The sequence below is a fragment of the Solanum lycopersicum genome, chromosome 3 (genome assembly GCF_036512215.1).
Source record: "Solanum lycopersicum chromosome 3, SLM_r2.1".
NCBI classification, from domain to species: domain Eukaryota; kingdom Viridiplantae; phylum Streptophyta; class Magnoliopsida; order Solanales; family Solanaceae; genus Solanum; species Solanum lycopersicum.
The window spans coordinates 19,261,096-19,278,403 of NC_090802.1; the positions used below are offsets into that span (position 1 = coordinate 19,261,096).

The 17,308-nt window shown below is 37.7% G+C and overlaps 1 protein-coding gene across 1 annotated transcript; it reads right to left on the bottom strand.

Moving 5' to 3' along the window:
• Positions 1 to 7,612: 7,612 nt before the first annotated feature.
• On the bottom strand, positions 7,613 to 8,337 carry LOC138347449 (uncharacterized). Its single transcript, XM_069295744.1, has 2 exons — positions 7,988 to 8,337; positions 7,613 to 7,706 (listed from the first exon to the last, which is right to left on the bottom strand). The coding sequence occupies exons 1-2, from the start codon at positions 8,335 to 8,337 to the stop codon at positions 7,613 to 7,615; spliced, it is 444 nt and encodes a 147-aa protein (XP_069151845.1).
• Between the last annotated feature and the right edge of the window lie 8,971 nt (positions 8,338 to 17,308).

Sequence of the window (17,308 nt, forward strand, 5' to 3'; positions counted from 1 at the left end):
AGCGCCTTGAGAATTAAGGGAAGTGTATGTGGGCCCCGTTTTAATGAATTAACTCACACTATTCTTGTAGAGGCTCGTAGTTTGAGATATTCTATACATCCTGGCGCAACCAAGATGTATCGTGATTTAAGGCAAAATTATTGGTGGAGTAGAATAAAACGTGACGTTGTCGATTTTGTTGCCCAATGCCCGAATTGTCAGCAGGTGAAGTATCAGAGGCCAGGAGGTACAATTCAAAGAATGCCCATTCCTGAATGGAAGTGGGAAAGAAATGCAATGGATTTCATAGTTAGTATTCCGAAGAGATTGGGTAAGTTTTATTGTATTTGGGTAATTGTTGACAGGTTAACTAAGTCTGCTCGCTTCACTCCGGTTAAGATGACTTACAATGCAGAGAAGTTAGCCAAACTATATGTCTCTGAGATTATTAGATTGCATGGAGTTCAAGTTTCCATCATATCACATAGAGTTACGGAATTTACTTCTAAGTTCTGGAGGACATTAAATACTGAATTAGGTACTACACTAGATCTTGGTACTCCGTTTCACCCTAAGACCGATGGTCAGTTTGAGTGAACAATTAAAGTGTTGGAGGATATGCTCCGTACGTGTGTGATAGATTTTGGTGGTCGTTGGGATAAATTCTTACCATTAGCAGAGTTTTCGTACAACAATAGCTATCACTCGAGTATTGATATGGCCCAATTTGAGGAACTGTATGGGAGGAAATGTAGGTCTCCCGTTGGTTGGTTAGATGCATTTGACATTAGAAATTGGGGTACTATTCTTCTAAGGGAATCATTAGAGAAAGTTAACTTTATTCAATAAAAGCATTTAGCAGCTCAGACTAGGCAGAAGGAATATGCAAATCGAAAGGTTAGGGACTTGGATTTTGTGGAGCATGAACAAGTCTTGTTGAAGGTTTCAGCCATTAAAGGTGTGATGCTGTTTGGTAAACGAGGTAAGCTTAGTCCGAGGTATATTGGTCCATTTGAAGTTCTGAAGCGCGTGCGAGAGGTGGCCTATGAATTGGCATTGCCTCTAGGGTTGTAAGGAGTGCACCCCGTATTTTATGAGTCCATGCTTAAAAAATACCATGGTGATGGAAACTACATTATTCGTTGGGATTCAGTTCTTCTTGATGAGAATTTGTTTTATGAGGAATATCCTGTTGCTATTCTAGATAGGGAGGTCCGCAAAGTGAGATCAAAAGAGATTGCTTTTATAAAGGTTAAGTAGAAGAATCGGCCAGTTGAAGAGTCCACTTGGGAGAGTGAGACTTATATGCATAATTGATATCCACATCTTTTTAGCGATTCAAGTACTCTTTCTCGCGCCCTTCTTTTGATCATTCGAGGACGAATGTTGGGTAAATTGGTATCTAATGTAACGACTCATTTGATTGTTTTGGGGTACTAGATCTTTTTATGTCATAATATACTTTTTATAGATTCTAAATAGATAATTTGGACTATTCGTAACTACAATTATAAAATTAATGGGGTAGTTTTAATAATTAATTTAATTGATGGTTAAAGAAGATAATACTAAAATTAATAAGATATAATATTTTATTTATCCATAATTTATACCCATAGATAAATAATTAAATAAAAATTGTTTAATAATTAGTTATTAGAGGACAAATATCATGTGCCTCCTTCTCTCGATTCTTGGCACTGCCGACAAGTTTGACGGACTACTTAAGGTTTGGAGACTTTTATCATATTTTAATACTTGTATGCATATGTAAATAATTATTTAATAAGGCAAATTGTTAATATTGGTGTGTGTAATTTGAGTGGATTTAATACCCTCTAAAGTGCCTTGAAATTTTGAAAAGAATTTAGTTTGGTGATTGAAAAGAAGAATAGAAATTATTAAGTAATTACAGAAAGAATATATAGACATAATTATTGGTGTTTCTTAGTAATAATATAATAATGTTACTTAATTTTAGTTGATGGATAGTATTATTAAATTTAGTGTGTTTTGTTGAAAATAGGTTGAATGAAAAAGTTGTTGTTGGCAACGTAGATTTTGGTTTGATAATTAAGGCAAATTATTATTAGTCTAATAAATGTGATATTGTATGGATGTCGTTAAGGCCATTGGTGGAGTTGGCGTGTCATGCATGTAGAAATTATATAATTATTATTATTACATTGAGTAAGTTTATAAATGGAATGAAGAGAATGGAGTGGTGAATTAAATTGTAAATGGTAAATGTTGCTAACGTTCTTGGACTTGGAAAAGATAAGAATTTGTGGCTAATTATGAAGAATAATGATTGCTTAGTTAATGAATTGACTTTGGATTAATGATCAATTAAGGTGTTGGTTGTCGCTGGTTCATAACTAGTGGAATTTATTTTTAATTATATTATAAATTTGTATATCATATTATGAATGGAATTACGATATATTGAGATGGGTAATTAAACATCATTTGTGTTCTATTACATCTATAATATTAAAGAAATTGAGACTTAAGCTTAGGCTTAAATTTAAGATATATTTGATTTGACATATTAACTGAAATCAAGGTTGAAACTTGATATACAATTGAGTGGGTCTAGTTACAAATACCGTATACATTATACTTTAGGAAGATTCAGTGTCATTGACAAAATGAAAAGTAATGGAGAAGTAGCTTATTTACTTCGGTTCTTCGGTGGAGGTTGGTTATGACTTATTTCTACTTGATAGATAAACTTTAAATAGCGATTGATATGTACTTAGTGATATTGTAAAATCTCCTATGTATTTGATTGTGTGGTTTGTGGTTGGCCTAACATTATGAGAGTGTTGAATTTCTTATCTTGAACTCTCTATATTAAAATGACTCCTTCAATAAAAAAGGCTTGCTGAAATAAAATAATGAGATAATTGGATCAGAGTGTCACGTTCTGACTCAGTCTTATTGTATCGGAGTGTCATGTTCCGACATGGTATTATGGGATCGTAGTGTCACGTTCTGACAAAATAACATTAAAGGCAAGGAATCTTGATATAACTTAATATACTTATTCTCAAGGAACCTATTTTCCAAATGATTATGGTGTGGAGGCATGAGTCCTCACAGATGTGCTTCATGTTCTGATTGATGGTGTACCTAGTATGGTGTTGTTGTTGTCAATGGTTCATGTTTTTGTTGCTTGCCACCTGTTACGTATTGTAGTTGATTTTATTATTATTCAGTATGTATTGATTTTTATTTTGAGTTGACTAATGATACCTACTCAGTACGTGTTCCTTGTACTGACCCCTACTTGTAATTTCTTCTCTGTTCTTTTGATGAGTGCAGTAAGTGTACCATCGACTTCGACTCGTACTCAGCTCTAGCGATTCTCCAGCACATCAAAATACCGGGTGAGTTATTATTTCTAGCTAGTGCTTGATTCTCTCATTCACGTCTTGATATCTTTGAATTTCGGACATGGACCATCTTTTTGCTTATTTTGGTTTCTTAAATATTGTTAGACCTGGTAATTTGAGGATAGTTGTTCTTGAATGATGACTTTCTGATTTTGGGGATAATAAGTGTTAATTTTTAGAAGCTAATTTAATTGGTTATCTTAATAAGTTTTGGATCTTCCGCATTATTTTTATTATTCATAGTTGATCTATTGGTAAATGTTGGGTTTTAGATTTGTTGGTTCGCTCACATAGGAGGTTAAGTGTGGCTACCACTCACAACTCATTTTGGGTCGTGACACTCATACCTTGTGTAGTTATTGGATATCTTGGGGAACTTTATTTTGTAATCAATTTGAGCTTGATTTGATGGACTAGTTCCAGCCTTCACTTTAGGTCTCTTCTTTTTGCCTTCCCTCTTTTCCTTGACTTTTTTCAGTGTAATGTTTGTCTCCTTCAACCTTTTTTTTTGCATTCTTCCCAATCTGCACTTCCATGAATGATTGCTTTAGTTTTTTACTTGAAGGCTCCTAGCTTTGTAGTTGACTGTTAGCAGCTTCCCCACGTTTGTCATTTTTGATTGTTGTACTTTGTGATTTACCTGTAACAAGATTAGCAGTTAGTTGTGATGAGCTACCTTCAATTCCAAAATAAAAACTTGTAGATTGTATATAATTTGATGAAGCTTTTGTGTGAAGCCCCTTTGTGTTCATGGTCTTATCTAGTTTTGCATTCAAGTTCTCCCCAGCTTGGATATTACTTCCCCCATTGTTGTCGTTCCATTTGATTGAGAATCAATAAGGGCGGTGCCATTTTCAGCAGTATGATCAGAACCAAAGGTTAATTCTTTACTCATATGATTTTCTTTCAGAAATCTGATCGTAGAATCAGAGAAAGTTGTCGGAATGTTATTGACATTGATTCCTCCCTTTAGCTGGTTGGAAAAATCCTTTTGGATAGTTTTCTTCAGCCTGAGAAACAATATTTTTCGACCTGCTTCCATGGATTCCTACTTTTCAAACTCTATTTTCGCTGCTGTTCTCCTCACTGTCAATTCCACCGTCCATTTCGCTTGGAATTCCGGTTAGATGGGTGCCATCATCAATGGGGAAAAAATCGCAATGGTAAAATACTTATGAGGTATGCTTGATTATGATAAAAATTGAGTTCGCGATTCAAGCGATGCACTCGTACATTCTTCAAGTGTCGCCTCTCGATTCAGGTTTATTTCTACAATAGAAATGGATGGTTTTTGGATATATGACAGATCTTAATGCGCTGTATTCATTACCATTATCCTTTCTTCTCGATTCCACCTAGAAAATCCTTGGAAATATTTTAATGTTCACCATCAAACTCCCCTTTCATCATTGCAGCATCTATTACATCTTGCACCAGCGATTTCAAAGAGTTCCGGGATTGATCATTGAGCGTGATCATATGGGGTTTGTTTCCCTTGTGCAGGCGCTCAGTGTCTTTGGTCCAGCGGTGTTTTGTCTATCGCCGGCGGACATGCACCTGTGCAGCAGCGCGCGTCTGGGACAATTTAGTGGTCGTTGTTGATAAAGGAGAGAGACTGTGAAGAGAGAGAAAAATTCTAGAAAATAAGGCCCGATCGGTATTTAGGGATTAGTGTTTTGGCTTTATTATTTAGGAATATGGTAAGGTTAAGGTAGGGTTAAGGTTTTGGTTTTTTTATTCTTTTGGTTTTAGCGCTTAGGATTTGAGTTTTAATATCAAGTGTTTAGTGTTTAATGTCTGGGTTTTAGTATTTTGGGCTAAGGTTTTAGAGTTTATGGTAGGGTTAGGGTTAGGGTAAGGGTTTAGGTTGTTTCTTAGGCTTTAAGCTTTGGGGTTAAGGATTTCAGTTGTTATATCTATAAATTAGTGTTTAATGTTAGGGTTTTTGTATTTCATGCTTTGGGGTTAGGGTTTAGGATTTAGGGTTAGGGTTAAGAATAGGGTTAGGGATAGGGTTCACGGTAAGGATTGGGATAAGGTTAGGGTTTAGGTTTCTTAATGTTTTAGGTTTAGAGGGTTAGGATTTTATGTTTAAAATCTATGATTTAGTATTTAATGTTTGGGTTTTTGTATTTTGGGCTTGGCATTTTGGGTTAATGGTTTAGGTTTAGGGTTACGGTTAGGCTTAGGGCTAGGGTTAGGGTTTAAGTTCTTTTTTGGTTTTAGGGTTTGTTGTTTGGGATTTGAGGTTTAAAATCTATGGTTTTGTATTTAATGTATGAATTTTGTATTCTGGAAAAAGGGTTTCGGGTTTGTTGTTTAGGATTGGGGTTAAGGTTAGGGTTAGGTCTAGGGTATGGGTTTCGGATATTTTTTTAGCTTTATGGGTTAACGTTTAGGATTTGAAGTTTAATATCAATTATTTAGTGTTTAATTTTAGGATTTTGATATTTTTGCTTGGAGTTTAGGGTTTATGCTAGGGTTATGGTTAAGGTTAATGATAGGGTTAGGCTTAGGGTTTATTTTTTTCTTAGATTTTTGTTTTTGGAGTTAAGGATTTGAGCTGTAATATCTATGATATAGTGTTTAATGTTAGGGATTTTGTAATTTGGACTTTGGGCATAGGGTTTAGGGTTTAGGGTTAGGGTTAGGATAGGGTTAGGTTTAGGGTTTAGTGTTTTTAGGTTTTAGGTTTTGGAATTTATGATTATATTGTTTATAATCTATGATTAGAGTCAACTTCCCAAAAGGAGCTCAACTCCTCCCCATACACCAAAGAGGAAACAAAATTACTAAGAACCTATGTAGAGGACTCCTCTCAATACAAAGTATATAGGCAGCATAAACTAGGGAGACTCTCCCTTTGCAAGAAAGCCTATAAACTAAACTAACCTATTCAAATAGCTATAATATGATTTATATCTAAGGTTAAAAGATGTACAACCTCAATGATGTTCAAGAATACTCTTTATCTTCATTCTTCTAAAGGTAGGCATCTTCAATAAGTCGAGTTGACAGTAGGCCTTATCTTCCATCTGTAGTTGGTGGCTGTTGAAATATACCAGAGGAGTGGTAATGTTGTTACTATGTTTTGAAAATGCATCCACTACGCAATTTGCTTCTCTGAATACATGAATGCATTTGAAGTTGTGTACTAGGGGTATAAGATGTTGAAACCTTCCAAGTGGAATGATAATTCTTCATTGAGAGACTGCGTTATTTAGGACCCATTGCACGACTACTTAAGAATCAATTTCCAATATCAAAGCTCAAGTGCCAAAGTTAAACCAAATATGGATGCCTCTATTTCATCTTTGTTTTTTGGTCCTTCTCCAAGTGGTTTTGTGAAAGCCATTACCACTTTTCCTTGTATGTCTCTCAAGATTCCCCAAGCCTGCCAGGGTTTATGAGTGCACTGCCATCAGTGTTCATTTTGAGACATTGGTATGCAGGTTTAAGCCACTTTACCATGCTCACTTTTATGTCATGCACACACTTTTCACTATTTTGCATTAAATTTGTCCAATTGGGCAGGTAGTTAACTTAAGGAAATTAAGCATTCAACATCTTGTAGTTGTCCTTGTAGATTGCATATTTAAGTTCGCTGATGTTTGTTGCTTTACCTCCATAAATGCAGGCACACTTGTTCTTTCACAGGTTCCAGCAAATGAATATTGGCGTAGCTTGTAGCAGCAGTTTGTGGGCTGCATTTCTAGGCTTTGTTGTCCACCATTGTTATAGCAGCCGCTGCAGTGAAGAGTGGTCTGGCTATAGGCCTGCACTATCTTCAAAAAACCTCCATATCTTGGCTGCAAATTGCCTCAATTGAATGTATGTTCTATGCTCTCCATACCTTCTCTATCAAGACAACAAAAACAATGTGATGGCTCAATGCCAAAGTTAGTCAATCTTTTAGTTGTAGGGAGTTTACCCCTAAGGGTTCTCCATAAAAAAGAGAAGATTCAAAAGGAATGTTTTTATGCCATAGGATCAAGTTAAATTGATTTTTGTCTCTTTTGTTTCTGATTTCTTCCGTAGCTGAAGAACAAATAAAACTGCCATAGTTATTGAGCTTCCACACTTGTTGATGAGGTAGCTGCTGCTGTGGAGAGATCTCTGTTTCTAGGATGTTAGAGAATTGACTGGAAGGAGAATGTTGTAACAATTTTCTCAAACTCCACTTCCCAATATTCTGCTAGAGTAGAATTATTAAATTTATTGTTATAGGTGGTAATCTAAGCTAGTGGTCCACTGCCTAGCCAGTTATCCCACCTAAATGAAGAATTCCCAGCTTCAAGCTTCCAATGGATGTGTTGCTCAACATGCTTCCTGTTCATAAGCATTTGTTTCTAGGTCAGTGAATCTTCATTATCCCCTTTTTTGCTTATTAGGATTGATCTTTGACAATATTTTGCTCTCAAAGTTCTCCCCTTAGTGTTTGTTTTGTTCGGAAGATCCATTACTTTTTAAATAATTTGCAAATATCTTACAAGTTTCTCATCCCCCCCCCCATCATAAAGGTAACTTAGATTTTTCCATGAAACCACTAATACTTCTTTCTAACATTTTTCCATCCCCAGAATAATTCAAGTATAAGCCCTTGGATTTGCCTGAGTATTGTAGTTGGAGGTGTTACTGCAGATAGAAGGTAGATCGGAAGAGCCTGAAGGACATGTTTGATAAGCTTTTCCTTGCCTCCATACCTTAATTGTTTGGTTTGCCAACCTGTAATCTTGCACACAACCTTGTTAACAAGATCAGAGAAATAGATATTCCTAGGCTTACCAACAAATAAAGGGCAGCCTAGGTAATTAATAGGCCCTTGCTTTTGATTGAAATATGTTAACCTCTTTATTCTATCTCTTGTTCTATTGAAAGCATTAGAGTGTAGCATAAAGCGACTTTTGTTTCCATTGATGAGTTTCACAAAAGTATCTTCATACTGCTTTAAAGTTTCCATTTTGAGTTTTTGAGTCTTGCATCTTTTAGATGTGAATAGAATTATGTCAGCAACAAAACTCAGATGATTCACCTGAGTCCCTCTCCTTTCCATGAAGAAACCTTGATAATCAGGATGGTTGTGAAGCCCATTTAAATATCATTATAGAACCTCAGCACCTAAAATTAGGCTGGAGAAAGTGGATCACCTTGCTTGAGACCTCTAGAGGAGTGAAAGAAACCATAACTCTTACCATTGACAATGATTGAGTAAAAATTATTAGCCATTATTCTCCACACCATATCAATAAACACCTCACCAAATCCCATTTTCCTCAGCCCCAGTCAAATATATGACCAAGAGACCTTGTTATAAGCTTTTGCCATGTCAAATTTAATGATGACATTGCTACCAATATTGGGTTTTTTAATTTGGTGAATGATTTCTTGAGCTTGCATGATGTTCTCAAAAATACTTCTACCTTTAACGAACCCCGATTGATAAGTAGAGATTAAGTAAGGAAGGATAGGCCTAAGTCTGTTGCTCATTAGCTTAGATATGATTTTTTTAGTGAAGTATCTCAGGCCTATACGCTTATAATCAGTAGCGTGTTTGGATTATTCACTTTAGGGAGGAGCACATACAAGAATGTGAGAAGTACTTAGAAATCATCTGTGCACTGAAAAAGGCCTAAAGCACCCCCATTTGAGACTTCTTGATAATATGACAACATTTTTTAAACAATACCCATTCATATCTTCAGGATCACCTACAAAATTGGGATTCATATAGAAAACCACCTCTTAAAGTTCACCCATACTAGGAACAATGGTAAGCTGCGCATTTTGGTCTTGATTAATCATCCTTGGAATACATTCCAATGTATGCTCATTGATAATCTCTTCTTCACCAATAAATAATCCTTTGAATTGTTCACAAGATACCTGAGCAATGTTGTCGTCCTTGTATCCATCCAATCTCCATTTTTATTGGCAACTTTGTTAATAAAAAGCTTTCTTCTTCTTCCTCTTTCTACTAAATAGAAGTATTTAGAATTAGTATCACCTTCTTTAAATCATTGGAGTTGGGTTTTTTGTTTCAAAATAGTATATTCTAGCTTCAGAAATTTGATCTACGTTGCATTAACTTCATGAAGGATGCTTCTATTTGAGTCAGTTTGGTAAGTGATGTGGTTTTGTTTAGCTTTATGCACTTGTTCCTCGTACATCCTAACCTTTCGGAAAATATCACCAAATTCATTCTTAGACTGAACTCTAAGAGTATTTGATAGCCTTTTCATTTTTTGTGAAATCTCCACATGCCAGTACCTGCTACTTCCTTCTCCCAAGAGTTTTGAACAGTTTCCATGAAATGAGGGTTATCCACCGAACAATTGAAAAATCTGAAGTACTAAGTGTGATCAGTTGTTGTGGAAACAATTTCCATGAGTAAAGGATAATGATTAAATCAAGAAGATGAAAAGTGAGTTATAGTGGTTTGAGGCATCTTTTTCCAACCAAAAATCATTTACCATAGACTTGTGAAGCCTCTTCCAAATTCTGTGATTGATACCCCTCTTGTTAGACCATGTGAATTTATTACCACTAAAACCAATGTCCAAAAGGCTACATGCTTCAAGGACAGCAATAAAGTTCATACTCTTCTGATATACCGTGGTTTCACGTTATTTTTTATGCTTTTTCCTTAAGTTTAGTGTGTGTCCAAAAGCCTTTTTATATTAATTTTTATGTAAGTTTCTCTTTATTTGCAGGAAATCTATCTAAAGATGAACACGAAAGTTTTTGATCAAGAAAAGCAATAAAATACCACCTACGGACCTTGTGACGGTCCGTAGGTGGCATCATAGTGAAGCTGCTGAAGGAAGATGGGGAAGTCTGAGCATGTGTAGGGTTACGAAGTGCGTGACGGACCGTCATAGCCATGACAGTCTATCCTGCTGGTTCGTTGTGATGATCAGAGAAGTATTCCCAATGCTCAAATTCCGAAGAGTTTATATTTAATGGAACGAAGACCCTTGACGGACCATTGTGCCTGTGACTATCCGTCATACCTGCCGTCAAGGGTAATGAAGAGAGCAATAGAATAATTTGCAAAGTATGGGACGACGGAATCCATGACAGACCTTCGTGACCACGACGACCTGTCACGAGGTCCATAAACCAAGCCACGTTTTGACAGATTTTCAGCAAATAGAGTCCTTCTTTTATTAGATTTTTGATTTTTATAAATACTTCGAAAAACCTCGTTTTTGGGGTTACACCCTGGCATCGTTAGACTCTTTGTTTGTAAAACTGTTTTATGTTAGATTCTTTATTAGTAGATTATTTTGGATATTACACTTTGGATTGTTACACATTTATCTGGAGTTGATTGTTTGTGATTTTGTCGATTAATCAAGTAAATTTCTGGATTTTATTATTTCTTATTGAAGTAAGTGCATGAATTCTCATATCATATATATGAATATTGTGATTATGACTATGAGTAACCAATCTCCTTAACTAGGGTTGTGGGAACCATAGTTGAATAAGGAGGTAAAACCTAACTAAAATAACAATTCTAATATAGTGTCTTACATGTATTGATAATTCATTCGCTTAGAAGTCTATTTAACGGATTACCAACATTAGAACTCTCCTTAATGCTACTTGCCGGACAAAGGAGGTAGGTAATAGTAAGGGAATTATCAACATAGATTTAGTGTATACTATATAATAGGCTAGTACTGATTTGTACGAGGTAATAACATAGTCAAATATCGAATACAATGCTTAATCTGAGGTATAGGTAAGGGTTAGTATAGAAACACACATAGGCAGGCTAACGTATGGAGTGAAATTTTCTAGATACTTGACAAAGGATTTAGAAATATATAACTTGTCACTTTGCATGCAAGATAGGTAACACGTAAACCCTAGTTACTTTTATTAATTGACTAAACTACAACATTTAAATCTGCTTGTTGTCTACTTTAATTTAGCTAAATATTGATATTCATTTAGAAGTAAAACCCCACTTTTATTGTCTTTGCTTTCCAGGGAAATAGTTGACTAAGTGATAGTAATAATAGATTGAACTTAAGTCTGAACTATTTTCCTCGTGGGAACGATCCCAACCTCATTAGGTTGGTTCTTTACTTGATATGACCGCTTTACTTCTTATTTGAGAAGTTAGTTTGACCATTATCAAATTTTTGTGTTGCTGCCGGGAAAAGTAGCTTTTAGATTAACTTAAACTTATTACTAAAGTTTAGTCAACATTTTCTTGATTTTACATTGTTTATTGTTTTTGATTCTTTCAAAACTATCTTCCTTGATTACCAAATACACGGAGAGGTAGAGAGCCCTTGTTTCCCTACGATCACGAATTAGAGCGTACAATACGCAACATGAATCAAAACTTGGGCATTAATGATGATTATCCGAACCAGAACATCCCAGCTCATGTTTATGTTTATGGTCAGTTATTACCCGATGTTCTGGGTGAAAACCAACAGAGGAGGGGACAAAATCCTGCTCCATGTCCCCAAGAATACTATTGAGGCTATGACAAAATAGTAGACTAAGATGGGCACCTTGTCTTGCCCCCTCTACCACCAGGCCACGCCATTGTGGCAACTAGTAGCCTGATGCAAATGCTCACTGCCAGAGGTTTGTTTTAAGGGCTACTTTCTGAGGATCCACATGCCCTTATAGCTAAGGTAAGGGCAGTGTGTAAAAGAAGTTTAGGGAGGCCTGACTTGGACTTGGATGTAATAGGGCTAAGAGTGTGTCCTCTCTCACTTACGGAAGAGGATGCTATTTGGTTCACTGAGCTCCCTTATAACTAAATTTTCACTTGGAACCAACTAAGGGACTTTTTCTTATCAAGATACTACCCGGTCTCCATGAAACTAAACAACAAAGACATAGTGAACAACTTTCTAGCACTACAAGGAGAGTCAGTTAGTAGTTCTTGGAATAGATTCACCTCGTTTTTTAGAAGTTTTCCCAATCACCGTATAGATGATGAATCACTGAAGGAGTACTTCTATCGGGAACAGTTTGATAATAATAAAGCGGTGTGGGATATTATCACAAGTGGTTCTTATGGGGAGTGTCCTTAAGCTGAGATTGCTATCAAGTTAGAGAAAATCACTCGGAAAAATAAATCTTAGAGTACTAGGAAGTCAGATACTTGGAGAAATACATTTGTAGTGCATTCCACTCACAACCTAGCCACAGATGAGATTCGTGAAGAGATTTCTCAGATGAGAATTGAGTTTGGATTGGTATTAAAAAGTGTCACTGGGTGCAGAAAAAATAAATGAATTCAATTACTTGCCTAAACCACACTCACCAAATGATGAATTCTATTATGAGGAGGATTCCTATGGGGTAATGAGAACACGGGGGGTTTCCGATCAACTGTCCATGGTTCTAATAAGGAGAATTTGCGCCAAGCTAAAGGAATCCAAGGTCGAATCTATGGTAACTATAATAGTGAGGGTCATTATCTCCGAGATGGAAAATACAAACGCGACAAGAACTTCAACTGGGTAACTATGGTAACAGAAATGATAGGAATGGGTTTTATGTCCCTCCTCAAAATCGTGAAGTTACTACTAGGGATGGTGGAGATAGTATGGTGTGAGTTGAGGAAATGTTGCACTAACTGATGAGGATGTTCGATGCTAATCATGAACACATTAAGGAGTTAAGGAGTGATTTAGCGGGTATTGGGCAGATAGTCGATACATATGCAATATCAATTAAGTAGATTGAGTTGCAAATGGTCAAATAATCTACGACTATGAACACACGGCAATCGGGCACTCTTCCTAGAAACACTATAAAAAATCTGAAAAATGACAGACATTGTATGGCAATCACTACTCGTGGTGGTAAGCACCTACCTATGCCATCTATGGACAAAAAGGTGATAAAAGATAATGATAAGGTGATAGAGGTTAGTGGTGAAGTAGAAGATAACAGTGGAAAAGATGTTGAAGTGCCTATAAAGGTAATTCCCATGCCTAGATCCCCCCCTTTCCTCAAAGATTAGTGAAAAAAGATTGAGGATGGTAAATATAAGGGTTTTATAACAATGTTGAAGAAACTTTCTATCAATGTCCCTTTGGTAGAATCTTTTGGAACAAATGCCCGGTTATGCCAAGTTTATGAAAGATCTGGTTACAAAGAAAAGATCTGTCACTTTCGAGGGTGATGATAGAATGAAGCAATGTAGTGCTATTGCTACAAGATCTATCGTACAAAGGAAATAAGATCCAGGTGCGTTCAGTATTCCTTGTACAGTCGGGTCATTACATTTTGCGAAAGCATTATGTGATCTGGGGGCAAGCATAAATCTCATGCCCCTCTTGATTTACAAGAATTCGCCCACTACAATGCGGCTACTTATGGCCGATAGAACAGTGAAAAAGCATACAGGGATATTCAATGATGTGCTAGTAAAAGTGTAGTTGTTCATATTTCCGACAAATTTTGTTATTCTTGATTGTGTAGTAGAATTTGAAAAGCCTATTATTCTGTGGAGGACATTCCTTGCTACAGGTAGAGGCTTACTTTATATGGAAAAGGGACAGATGAAATTTCTGTTGAACAATGAAGAAGCGACCTGCAACATTTGTAGCTCCAAGAGGCAGAGTGGTCAGCTCCAATGGGTAACTCCTTTATCCTACAAAGAAAAGATGATGAAGGATTATAACCTAAAAAGTGAAAAACGAGAGTTTATGGTTTGCTTCCGCGCAAGCTCAAGTCCAAATGGACTGGCCCTTACTTGATTACCCAATTATTCGCTCATGGAGCCGTTGAGTTAGAAACCAAGGAGGGAGTGCAGTTTAAGGTGAATGGAGAATGAATAAAACTCTATTTTGGGTTTACTGAATCTCCAAATAAAGTGATCGAGGAATTCCATCTTTATGAAGGCTGAGTAATCAAGTGTCTTCAGTCGTGCCGCGATGTTAAATCATATGCTTGTTGGGAGGCAACCCAATACTTATAGTTTTCTTTCTAGTAATTGTAGAATTTATACTAATGGGTTTTAAATTTGTAGGCACATCACCAAGAAATTCTGCAGAAAATAACTCTGCAGCAGTCACTAACAGACACATCGATGGTCCATAATGAACGCGACCGACTGTCGCACGAATTCGTCGTGCCAGGTACATCTTTCTGTTATTTTAAAAATTAGGTCACGCGTGACGGAATTTATTAAGGACTGTCCCAATTGCGACGGACCATTGTCGGGGACTCGTCACATCATTAAAGAGCGTACCTGTCTCGACCCGCCTGGCAACTTCTAAAAATTTTCAACTTATAAAACCCCCCACACCTTCATTTGAACAGTTTCTTTCCCTCTTTGTCCCATTCCCTAGGTTTTAAACTTTCCACTTCCTACCTCTAATTTAACCGATCATTTCCCCAAATTCCCCAATTTCTAAAATTGACTCTTGCTAGTAGAAGTCTACTTCTGTGTTTCTATTCTTGATAGCCATGTACCTATTTCACTTGTTTTTCACAAATTCTCAGGTATGTGTCTCTGATTTCTACTCATTTACATTGCGTTTTTGTTTATCAATTAATATTAGCCTATTTATTATTGATGGGTTCATTCTTTATTACAAATTCTGTTTGACCTAGGTTGAGAATCCTCAAAATTGACTTGTTAAAACTCAATAGGTGCTTTAGCATTTCTAGTTTACTAGGTATTTAGATTAGACACATGTAGGTTAAACACTAAAAATTCTATTTGGGGAATAGGGGATGATTGTGGCATCCCTAGTTCTGTCACAGAATGACACAACGAGACCCCGATTACAGACCGTCGTACCCACAATGAACTGTCATAGGGTCCGTCCCAACACACCATCACCTCGCTGTCCAATTTTCTCCATGTTTTCACCAACGGACAAACGTGACAGACAATTGTTCCCACCACATTCTGTCTTGCACAACCATTTTGGTTGTTAGAGACCCTAACCCCAATTGTCTCTCACTTTTTCTAAGTGTCCTCTTACGGACATATACGACTGACCGTCATACCTTTAAGTGTCAGTCCCGCACAACCGTTATGGTTGTGATAGACCCTGTTCCCAAAGGTGTCTCACTTTATATAAGTTTCCTCTTAGGGACATCTACCACAGACAATCATACCCTAGATGGTCCATCCTGCACAACCGCCGCGACGGTCAGAGACCCATTTCATGGGGGTCACCATAGTTTCTCTAAGTGTCCTCTGACAGACATCTACGATTGATCATCATAACCTCGACAGTCCGTCCTCTACAACCGTCATGACGGTCAAAGACCCCTCTCTTAAGGGTCTCCAACAATGGACATCGATGATGGACCGTTATTGTAATGACGGCCCATCCTTCTTATCCATCATACTTGTCAGAGACTTTACTTCAGGGGTCTCCACATCAACATAATTGAAGTAATACATGACGGACCCCATGATGGTCCGTCATACGCAAGATGAACCCTCACCTGGTCCGTCATACTCATGATGAGTTGTAACCTGGTCCGTCGTGTTTCACTTCTACTATAGAAAAGTCATGAGAGCTTAGCTCTTATATTTATTTTGTTTCATTTTTGCCCGCTCCTTCTCATACTACTATTGATTCTTTACAGGTACTATCTATTATGCCACCAAAACAAGATTGAGTTTATGCACATGGGCTATCAAAGTCTGTTGCCCTGTCTTCCCGCCTGTTCAATGGCTTTAATGATGAGCGTGATCCCGAGTACGTGCCCCCAGGCACTTCCACTCCATCGCGAGCTTCTCGTGCTGCAAGAGTATGCCCAAAAAGGTGGCGTCCGGCGTAGTCACTACCTCCCAGTCTGATGAGGAGTGCACACCGACCAGCACATCTTCAGGGTCAGTGTCTTGCTCCTTAGGAGTCTCGTGGTCGGAAGAAGCCTCCGTTCTGCTGAAGTCCCTGCACCAACCATAATTGCATAGTCTACCTTGTCTAATGAGGCTGACAGTTCTTAATCCACACCTGGCTTATTGACTCGTGCTCTCACCCCGGTTGCCGATCAGCCCAACGTGTTGTGTGTTGACGGGAAGTATCATGTTTATTCAGACGCTGTTTCTTAATGAGAAAGAAGTCCTGACACAAACCCTTACAATGGAGAGGCGGGTCCTTATGGGAAGTCTCCCTACTATGCAAGAGAACCACAATTCCTTCACCTGACAACAATTGGAGTGGACACCGCATTATGTAGGCGTTTATAGTGAAGAGGTTGTGCTAGAGTTCTACGCCTCCTACGTGGCTACTCTCAGATCATATATTGATAGGCGGACATCCCCCACCAAACAGGCCCCACTTGAGCATGTCCATGTACATGGCATTAAGGTTGATATCTCCCTGCCTTCCATTCACCAGTATCTATACGGCGAGGATGTTGATGCCAACCAGACCCCTCTCACCGCTGAGTTCGACTACTGATGGCAAATTGTCAAAGATGGTGAATTCTCCTCTGAACCATCGCTAAGAGAGACCACCAAGGGGTAGATGGCCCTGCACTTATCTATTAAGGGTAAGGGTGCCAACTGGGTAATCGAGTCGAAGGGAGCCATCAAGATGGCTAACCTGACCTTCACGGCGATGTTCTTATGGTTGATTGTACGCCACTGCCTTTCCCCCACAACCGTTGATATTATAGTCACATAGGATAGTGCAGTTTTGATAGCGGTAACGATAGCCGGGTTTGAGGTGGACTTTGCTTAGCTTCTACAAGCGGTCATGCACGAGAGGGCTTTTGAGGTCACAACTACTTACCTTTTTCCGTGCATGATATTTTCATTATACAGGTCAGCAAGTGTGGTCACCTGGCACATTGACCAGCTCAAGACTCCGCTGGGCACTTTTGACATCGGTCTCATTAGGGATGAGGCCAATGAGTTTGCTCCACTCAGAGGGCCCCATCAAGAGTTGCCTCCACTTGCTGACAATCTGGCTGAG